Source organism: Nanorana parkeri, unplaced genomic scaffold (assembly GCF_000935625.1).
Source record: "Nanorana parkeri isolate BGI_ZX_2015 unplaced genomic scaffold, ASM93562v1 scaffold1, whole genome shotgun sequence".
Classification (NCBI taxonomy): Eukaryota; Metazoa; Chordata; class Amphibia; order Anura; family Dicroglossidae; genus Nanorana; species Nanorana parkeri.
Window position 1 is genome coordinate 4,957,351 of NW_017306269.1, and position 10,469 is coordinate 4,967,819.

At 42.5% G+C, this 10,469-nt stretch overlaps 1 protein-coding gene across 1 annotated transcript in view; it reads right to left on the reverse strand.

Moving 5' to 3' along the window:
- The window catches only part of UBR2 (ubiquitin protein ligase E3 component n-recognin 2), a 76,663-nt gene that overhangs the window by 48,421 nt on the left and 17,773 nt on the right, over positions 1-10,469 (reverse strand). The window contains exons 4-10 of the mRNA XM_018555975.1: positions 8,526-8,636; positions 7,007-7,137; positions 5,216-5,354; positions 5,030-5,092; positions 4,141-4,261; positions 3,027-3,134; positions 1,567-1,655 (exon numbers count right to left, since the gene is read on the reverse strand). Of these exons, the coding sequence (XP_018411477.1) occupies positions 1,567-1,655; positions 3,027-3,134; positions 4,141-4,261; positions 5,030-5,092; positions 5,216-5,354; positions 7,007-7,137; positions 8,526-8,636 (762 nt within the window). The remainder of the gene's footprint in view (positions 1-1,566; positions 1,656-3,026; positions 3,135-4,140; positions 4,262-5,029; positions 5,093-5,215; positions 5,355-7,006; positions 7,138-8,525; positions 8,637-10,469) is intronic.

Sequence of the window (10,469 nt, forward strand, 5' to 3'; positions counted from 1 at the left end):
TGCTGAAGGTGGATGCACTTGCTGTACCATATTTTTCATTATTAAACAGTTTTGTTGAATCTTTTTTTAGTGGCTATATCTGTAAATCAGGCCTTCAGCCAACTTCTCTGCTCAATAACCCAAGATCTACACTGAGTAGGAGAAAGTGTAAAATACAAATCACTATAAAAGCACCCCTAGATCGAATAAAAGGATTTTTCAAAAAGCACCCCTAGATTATGGCCGCCCCATATGCATTTCATTAAACTGTATATTCACAAAGGGTTGTTGAAAAGATTGAACATTAAAGTGACACTAAACTCAGGAGTTGAATCTTAAAAATCCATTCAAGAACCTTAACTTTACAACTACTAACCTTGTGGTAAAGTAGCCACAGCTCCAAGCCCGCTCCCTTGATAGACTACGGTGTCACGTTTAGTTTACTAAATTGTATTGAGATTGTAGTCCATCACAGGAGTGAGCTTGGAGCGGTGACTACTTTTATTCCCCATAGTCCCTGTGTGTGTTGTAAAGTAGCCACCGCTCCAAGCTCGCTCCCATGATGGACTACAATCTCATGTTTAGTTTACTAAATTGTATTGAGATTGTAGTCCATCACAGGAGTGATCCATCCTCCCTCTATGTGACAGGTATATTAACCCCTTCAATTCCTCCTCACTCAGTGTATGACCTGTATATTTCATGTCTCTAGTGCACCATTATCTAGCTCCATGTTTTAACCCCCTCAATACCGCCATGTTTCTTCATTTCCCCAAAAATGTGCCAAAAAATTAGATCTTTCCAAAAAGGGGACATTTGGCGGTTTTGGTATTGTCCTGTCATTTTCATTTGCTATATTTTATAACAGAAATTAAGGGGAAATGTTTTTTTGTTTCAAAAGTTTTTTTGTTTTTTTTTTAGTAAAAACATTTTTTTTCTTAAAGTGGTTATTAAATATCAGTAAAAGAAAGCGCTGTCTCAAAAAATGATATAAAAATAATCTGGGTAAAGTGTTGTATGACAGAGCTTTTTCCCCTTTTAGTTTATTGTGAGGCTGATGTAACATGAGCAATTCAGCTGCTGGCGACATCCCCAGCAGAGCATTACCTGTACCCTCCCTCGCTGGCCCAGAATGCGAGAGAGAGCGAGGGAGAGAGAGCGCAACTCCACTAAACTGGTAAGTGATTTGTTAGCAATCCTGTCGTGTGGCTTAGCCTTGAGGGTTTACATACACTTTACCTTCCAAATATCACTACTCTTTATTATACAAAGTACTAGCTTCCATTACTAAAGGTGTCTTTCCCGCTAAAATAAATGAGCCCCTCCCAGATAATAGCATATAGGCAGAGGGACCTTACCACGACTATCTAGAATAACTGTTATTCAGAAACTGAATCAGATCCTGTTTAAGACAGTCACATGTCAAATATCTCCACATGCTGGTCTCCTGCTCAGTGCTAAAATGGTTGCAGTGCCCTTCAGACCTATTACCAGGAAGGGAAAGGAACGGACACTCAGCTAACTCCTAAAGACTGAACAGAATAAAATAATTAAAGCATTAAAAAAGAAAAGCGAAAGACAACTTACTGTAGCAAATCGGATGGCAAAAAGTTTCTTGTATTTTAAATCCATCAGCAAGCTGCTCATGAAGAGCTGGTGGTAGCAGTTTCTGGCACCTAAAAACAAATAATATTAACACATTCTGCTATAATTGTAGTTGACGTGTGTGCTTGCATAATGTGTGTATATTTCTACAGCACCCAGATTATTAGACACTCTGTACGGATTACACATCTGGCCAAAGGTTTGCGGACAGCTTACCATATAACACACACACAGTATATAAGCGTGTTGGACATTGTATTCCAAAGACATGGCATTAATATGGTGCTTACAAATAAGATCTTTAATTGAAATGCATCAAGGTTCCTCTGTTGATGTTGATTTGCCTGTGCATACCTTTTACACAATAAATCTATGGTTAAGAAAGAGAACTATGCGGACTCCTTGTATTGGATCTTCACTACATGTTTGTACATATCCAAAAGATGCTCAATAGAGTTCAGGTCAGAGCTTTGTGCAGGCCACTCGCATTCCTCCACACCAAACTCAACAGACTATGTCTTTATAGACCTGACTTTGTGCACCTAAACGCAATAATTTGAAAGGGGTGTCCACATACTTTTGGCCATACAGTGTACTTTCTGTACTTCCCAATATACTACTGGGTATGTGAAAAAAAGTCAACCCCCCTCCCAGCTTCAATGCTCAGTGCCCCAGCACCCAATTGTCAGGCCTTGGTGTTGTCACATGGAGGTGGTAAAGTCAAGCCTTGCAAATAAATCTGGGGGCTGGGGGGGTTATAGCCTGGCAGATGATCAGCAGTGGGTTAAGTGTTGCCATTTAATGGCACCAACTTTGCAGCCTCTGTGAGGTTCTCTTAGTTCAAAGTTTTCTTAAAGCTAACCTTTAAATAGATATTGAAAAACCATAATGAATGCAGTTATTTAATATAAACAAGAAATGCATTTTCATTTAGGTGCCAATGACAATAGGAAACATTCTGACAGGAAGAGAGCCTGGGGAGGTCGTCATCATCAGTATGTTGCCACTCCTTCACTGTCCAATCACAGGGTGGGGGGTGTTAAGTAACAAAGGCGACCTACCTTTGTTACTTAACTACAATAGAGACAAGTAAGGTCACCAGGCTGGCTGTGCAGTCTATCAGGGCTGTATAAATATCAGGAGAGACAAAAAAACTAAAAATCTTTTGCCATGTAAACACCTCTCATATATGTACTGTATTTTAACTGTTCACTTAGCTGCTTGCATAAAGTGTGCTTTACAGTAAAGTAATCCTGACGCTGTGATACCATTTCGGGCTTGCCTGTGACCCTGTACTATTTTAGACTTCTTTACAAGTCAATATTAACTGCGATTGTACCTTTCAACAATAATGCTTGAGCAACTTTAGATATACAGAAAAACAAAATAAATGTGATCTACAAAAGGAGTAGAAAAACATACAAACATCTGTGGAATATTACCTTTCCATAATATGGAATCACACAGCATTAATTTGTCTACGAGAGAGGAGTTTTCACCATCTGGACCTTCTTGTAAACCAACCTGACACAAGATTCTCCTTAGCCCATCTGGAGAGAAGCAGAATAAATCAAACACACAGAAGCATGGACTGCAACAGATCATTCAGGTTTTCAATGTAAATACCAAAAGTTCAAACCCCCGTTCGTTAGACTTGGCATCTAGTGCCACCTTGTTCTATTTCAATAACATTTCTCTAGGTGAGACATTCAGCTTTTCCTGAGAAGTAAGGCTGCCCTATTGTAACTTTTTAGAAAGCCAATGAATGGCCAATGAATCCCTCTCCTAAATGCCCACATCTTTCGTGCTTCCCCGAAAACAAGACCTACCCCGAAAATAAGACCTAGTTTGGTGGTAGCATGTGAGGTAGCAAGAGCAGGAGAGATGGTATCAGCCTGCAGGGACATACTGTATTAAGGGGATGACAGGGGACTCCCTCCGGCCAGCGCAGTGACAGGGAGCACTCCAGTACCATACTTCACCAACTGCTGTCCCCCTGAAGGCACTGCTTAATGTAATGTTACTGTACTGTAATGTGTACCGGTAAATGGTACAGTACTTTACCGTGCTGTCCACTGTTTGATGTCCCCACTGCTGCACCACTGGTACCGCTGTCCCTGATGGGAAAGGAAGCCGGCGCTGTAGAAAGCAAGGCTGCGGCGGCGGAGGGAGCAGAGCCGTATTAGCCGATACTCCCTTTATAGCGCCGGTTACTGTGATAGGCGGAGTGATACCAGATAACTTTGGATTGTTGTACATTATGTTGAACACTCAAAAAAAAAAGACATCACCTGAAAATAAGACTTAGCATGTTTTTTGGGGCAAAAAAATATAAGACATTGTCTTATTTTCGGGGAAACACGGTACCAACAAACTATAGTCACCAATCTTTCAAGACCTCCAGAGCAATACAGAGCACGTGACCCCCCCCTATGTGACAGTGCTCAGACCTGAGCAGCCATTCATCATGCCTGAACACTGTCACGTGGAGGGCAGTGACACCATCCACCCAGGTAAGTTTATACACCAGAGCTTTAAAATGCACTGAAAATATACCCGAGTAGCCAATGATCTGTCCGAGCCAGCTGAGGATTCGGAGTCCAAATGTCTGGTGCGCTACAATGCCGGAGTACATGACCTGTACTTTAAGAGGCTTAGTCTGCCGGCTGGTGTTCCTCTGAAAAGAGAAAGCATTATCAGGTCAGTATTAAAAGCATAAGTATTTTACTTTGCAAGTGGACTACCATTTTATTTTTTTTCGCCAACAAAAGTCACAACATTCCTCGAAACAACAAATGATGTTAGTAAAAGAGCACTGACTAAGCAGCAACAAGACTATTATGGCTGCTTGATCTCAATATACACAGCTTTGCAATGGGGGGGCTGCATTTTTACAAAGAAAGCCAAACAGCGCTCTGGACGGTAGGAGCTTTGCTGATCAACAGGTATTCCAAGAAGAATGAACAGACCCCAAGTTTAAGGGAGGTTGCGGCATGTGGACTTGATTTCACTTCCCACCTTCCATGTAACTGAAGTTCAACTAAACATAGCCAGTTTATCCTGAACTGGGTGTCACCAGATGCCTTGCAATTCCTGGCTGTGGGCACGCCTTATGGAAAGCTATCAAGCTGTATGTGTTTTAGCTCTGTAAATTGTTACGTCAGCTCCACAGAAGGAGTGTAGAAGGAGTGTACAACCTTGGGTGACAATGCTTCTCCTGTTTAGGAAGTGTTGTCACCGTTGGACAAGAAGTTGAGCTAAAGCATATCAGAGGCAGGATCATCAGATTGAGCAAACAGGAAACAAATAACAATAGTACTACTGCAATGTAAGCAAGCATTTTATGATTTTAGAATTTTAGGTTTATATACCCTTTAAAATATTTCTTATATTCAAATTCAGAGCATATAGTAAAATAAAAAACAATGAAGCATGTGACACTCACCACTATGACCGACTTGGCTTGGTCACAACTCTGAAAACTTCCATAGAGCACAGATCTCCGTCCCTGTAAAACAGAAACAGATTATTTTCCAAAACCCTCCACAGTACATTCAGAATGTATGCACAAGACAGAAGGTAACATTCCAAAGCGAGGTTCTGCTAACAAACACAAACAGGAAAAACTCACATCTCGGTCAACAGTGGTTGCAAAACTAATGGCTTCTTTCTGGCTGCAGTTGACTGCCTTCTGCAGAGTATAGATCACTTGCTCGTAGGTATGAACTTCATCGTTAAACAACATGCAGTAATAGGTGTCGTCCTTGTCTCTGGGAAAAAATTACAAAATGCTACAACTCACTACATCCCAAAAGAAGCTTGTCAACCATAACTCTAATAAAAGTGGACCTATTTTTAGAGAACATTCATTAAAAGTGGACGATACAGTAAAATGCAATTTTTTTTACGTGTTAACAGCAACCAATCAGATTTTAAATGGGACATGTGTACTCCTTACTAGGGATGGGCTCAATGTTCGAGCCAAACGTAAATTCGGCGGTGTTTGTCGCAGGGACGGTCGTCGTTTAAAAAAAAATAATTTCTATTTATTTTTTATAGTTTTATTTTGGCGAGTTGTCGTCGTCGTGGACAACGCTGGACGTCGTGATTGACCCTGGATTACATTGGTGGAGCAATTTTGGGGGTTTTTTTTTTAATAAAAAGGACTTGTCAAAAATCCTTTGTTGTGTTTTTTTTTCTTCAAATAAAGGATTTTTGATGAGTCTGGTGTTTTTATTTAATCCTTTTTTTTTTTAACTCTTTATAGAATGGGTACCATGATGTGAATAAGCCACCTGCCCGCACCCCCACAACCAACGCCCCAGGGCTTGTGGGGAAGAAGCCCTTGATCCCAAGGATGACCCTGGAAAATTTCCGAGGGCATGGTACGGGAGGGGGGCCCGCTCGCTTGCCACCCCCAACCCCTTTCCTGCGCTCGGATCAAGGGTCTGGTTGGGAATTTTGGGGGAACCCCATGTGCCCCCCCCCCACCCCCATTTTTGGGGTGGAGTGCCTCCTTAAAATTTCTACCAGACCTTAAGGATCTGGTATGACTTTTGGAGGGAACCCCACGCTTTTTTTTTAATGGGGCCCCTCCTAACATTCCTATCAGACCTAAAGGGTCTGGTATTGTTTGGGAGGGGGAACCGCACGTTTAAAAAAAAAAAAAAAAGTAATTTTTTTCTCTTTAGAAATGTCAGTTTTGCTGCAGCAGGTTCTATACATAGTACAGATGCGCCACTTTACAGGCGGGTTAAGGGGACCCCCCAGGCACGATATTTAAAGGAATGTTTCATTTTTATTGTTACCATTTAAGTGATGTCAAAATTACTGCTCCTTTAAAAACTATATTTTTAAAAAGCGTTTTTTTTTCATTGATACATGTCCCCCAGGGCAGTACCCGGACCCTCATACCCTTTTTATGGCCGATAAATTGCATATAAGGCTTCAAAATGGGGACATTTGATTTTCAAAGTTCTAGCCCCATAGACTTGCATTGAGTTCGAGTTTCCCATGTTTGAAAGTTCGTATAGAACCGAACACAGGAACCATCACTACCCCTCACACCGCAATACTAGTATTACATTACTAGTTGCTAGTATGGTAGGAGACAAATGATATCGCGCCTAAGGTCCTTCTTTGTGCCCAAGTATCTCTGAAGTTGCCACACAGTGCAAAAAAACTGGAAGAGGTCACACTAATCAAATGCACAGCAAACAAAACTATTTGTGGCTACTGATACAGCAAAATACGTATCAGTTTGGCAGGATTCCCACAGTTATCAATTACACATAAATATGCATCTGGTTTTGTTAGGTGCTTTTCAAACATGATCAGCCAGTGGAGCAACTCTGCTTACTAGGCAAGCCCCATCATCCTAAAGAGACACTGCTAAAACACAGATACAGCTATTGTTACTTACACACACTCCAGTCCTGGAGGCAGCTCATTTTCCTTCTCCCATGTGAGTATATCCACTGTATATTGAAACATTATTGCAAAAATATTGTAAGCTCGTGCCACCATATCTTCTGATAAGTGAATAAGTGGATCCTATGAAAAAGTGAAAAAGTAGTCAGATCAAGCCTATAGTGAGACTGTAATGGTGTTGATGTATAATAAAATATAATGTAGAAGACCTCAAGCGTCTCATATAGAAAGTTAAAGAACAGAGTGAAAAGATGGGACTTCAGCCAAGGATCAAGAAAACAAAAGCTGACTACGCTGTTAGAGTCACAGCCATACACCGAGAGGAGGCCACAGAGTAAAACAAGAAACGAAGACCAAAACTGACCAGTATAGAACATACAATAGGAAGAGAAAAAGCAAGGTAAAAAGTAGAAATAGGAAGCAGGGGGAAATCTGTTCAATTTCCTTCACCCTACAGGCTAAACAAAAAAAAAATCTAATGGTGTTTGGTAGGGATGCACCGATACCGTTTTTTCGGTATCGAGAATACCGATACTTAAAGTCCCATTAAGGAAGCCGGGCGGCATGTAATGACTCGCCCCCCAGCATCCCGATTAACCAGCTCCCTGCTCCTGCGTCACTAGGTGACGAGAAAGCACGAAGCCGGCTTTCTGGCCAATCAGGAAGCCGGGGGTGGTTAATGACTCGCCGCCCGGCTTCCTGATTGGTTGGGAAGCTGGCCAATCAGGAATCCATGTATATGGATATGGAACGTATAACGAGGTTATAAGGAGGAAATACACCTAACTTCAGAGCTGATGGTAAAGACATGGGAATAGAAGACATCATCTACTTCCCTGGATCTATTAACAACAAAGGATCCGCCATTCAAGAAACATGACACACGCTGGCACTGGGAAGAGCAAGGATAAAAGAGATAGAAAGGATCCTTAAATACACAAAGATCAGACTTGTCCAAACTTTGGTATCTTCTGTCACTTTCTATGGATGTAAAAACCAGGACAGCGAATGAGCAAGATAATACAAATATTGATGCCTTTGAACTTTGGTGTTGGCGTAGAATTCTAAGAATATTATAGACAGCAAAGAAATGAATCTTACTTGTTCACTAAAATCTCTGGTGACTAGACTGAAGGCATCTCACTTTTGCTAGATCATGAAATTAATCAATTCACTGGGAAAGATTATTACGCTTGAAAAGACGCCAACCAGCAATGAGGTCACCAGATAGACTAAGAAAAAGTATGACCATGATGTTGCGAAGACTATAGACTGAAATAGAAGATGGATCACCGATGAGAAAACACCATTCGCATGGTCACTAGGAGTAAACATTGACTTGGTGCGACTGTTATGTAGATCTGGTCACAATACAGGCTATTCAGGTCTATCCCAGCATGGTAACCCTATGGAAAGCAGCTTTATATTCAACATGTCTTAGTTTCACAATTTGTTTGTTCTTTCAGCATAGAGGAAGAGAGAGCTGCTGGTTCATGTGTCCATCTTCTTACCTCTGACTCTTTTTCAGAGATGTGCATTCCATGCTTCTGGCAGTATGGACCTTCCTTCCAAGCTTCAGCATCTCCGCAGTCACAGAAGCCTCCACCTCCGGATGTGGTCATCTAAAACACAGAAATGCAGTAAGGGTCTGTGTCAATGGGCTATGAACTTTTGTCAATGGCATCAGTTTGGCACACTGCTGAGATCATTCAGAATTCTTGACAGGTACAGTTGACCTCCTTCTGATCTGCATCAAGCAGGTTTTGCATTCCTATACACTTGTACCAGCTTCAACTGAACAAAAGCCCATCAACACAGACCTAAATATGGCACCCATTCCTAGGACACAGACTTTATCCAAGTAATTGCGCAAAAATACGCCCCTCTGATGAAGCCCCTATTTGGGGAGAAATGCGTAAAGGAGCAGTTTGGCATCTGTGTTCCCTACATTGGCTTATTGACCCCATACATGTTCGATCACAAACAAAATATGGAAATGGAATTCTGGATCCAGTATATGGGCATGTGTTGACGCTACTCGCATCACTGAACTGTTCCAAGCACTTTAGGCCTGGTTCACACCTGGGCGTTTTGTAGTGCGTTCCTACGCCCTGCAAAATGCTCAAACACCGAAATCCCATTATTTCCTATGGGTATGGTTCCCACCTGGGCGTATTACAGGCCGTATGAACGCGCTACAAAACGCCCTACGCCCAAAGAAGTACAGGAGCTTCTTTGGGGCGTATTTCCTGCGCGTATCCATTGGGATACAGCCAGGTAGCGAATCGCGGTAAAAACGTGCGACACGAAACGCACGACAAACGCGCATATTCTATACGCCTAGGTGTGAACCCAGCCTAACTCCTTGGGAGGAGATAAGTATATTCAGCTTCACAATTTGTTGTGGTACGGCTGTAAGCTAACCGGGGCCCTGTCGGAGGTTTCCCTTTGGGATTATCACTCATACGGACTGCTGTCCGGGGAGATAAATCCTCCAGGGTTAACCGAATATACTGTCTTTTGTTGCATCTCCTATAACCCATGAAGACATTGTTCAGTTGATAAAAAGTAACGATGGCAAATATCATCTTCTGAGCCATTAAGTTTGGCCGGTTTTTGCTTTAGCCGAGCCTGGGCTGAATAACTGTACTCATATTTATTGAGATTATGTCTGCACACAGAAATATTATATGTACATATATTCATCGTTTAAGAAGTTCTTTTCAACAAGTGATACAGAGCGGTGAATGTAGATAGTCATGTTATAGGGAATACTGATACGTTAATCCTGATATACTAGATACCGTATTTCCCCGAAAATAAGACACTGTCTTATATTTTTTTGGGCTTCTTCTGCTGGCAGGGGCTTATCCTCTGAGGCCTATACTTATGCCAAAAAAGGGAAGGGCTCAGAGCCTGCCACCCGAGACCAAGCTGCACCCCCCTGGGGAAAGACCCAATGGGAGGTGCATCAAGTAAGCCAACTACCCCTTGCCCCACCGAAGTAGGCCCCCAGAGCAAGAAGGGTACAGGTAGGGGGGACTTGTCAATTGTAGACCCGCCTACCTTGGAGCTAGCGCTTTGAACCCCCAGAATGGGAGAAGAAGCCTGTGATAAAGAGTCCAACGGTGTGCATCACCCTTCCCGTTTGGACTCTCGCTCCTGCCCCACTCCTGGCGCCCCTGCTTGCCGATGTGGATTGTCGACAAAGCACATTATTCGTGTCCTGCTGTGATCCAGCTCTACTGCCGCCAGAGAGCCCATCAGGTCATCCGTCAATTCATGTAGCAGGACACTCCGGGGGACTCCATCTGGAGACACTACGCCAGCGAGGATGGTTGCCATCTCCTTCCATTATCGAGGGGAACCTCTGGGCAAACATTTTTTGTAAGGACTCTGGGGGAATCAGTCCTGGGAAAAGTCCTGTGCATGAGACCCTACAGGTCCACTGTCCT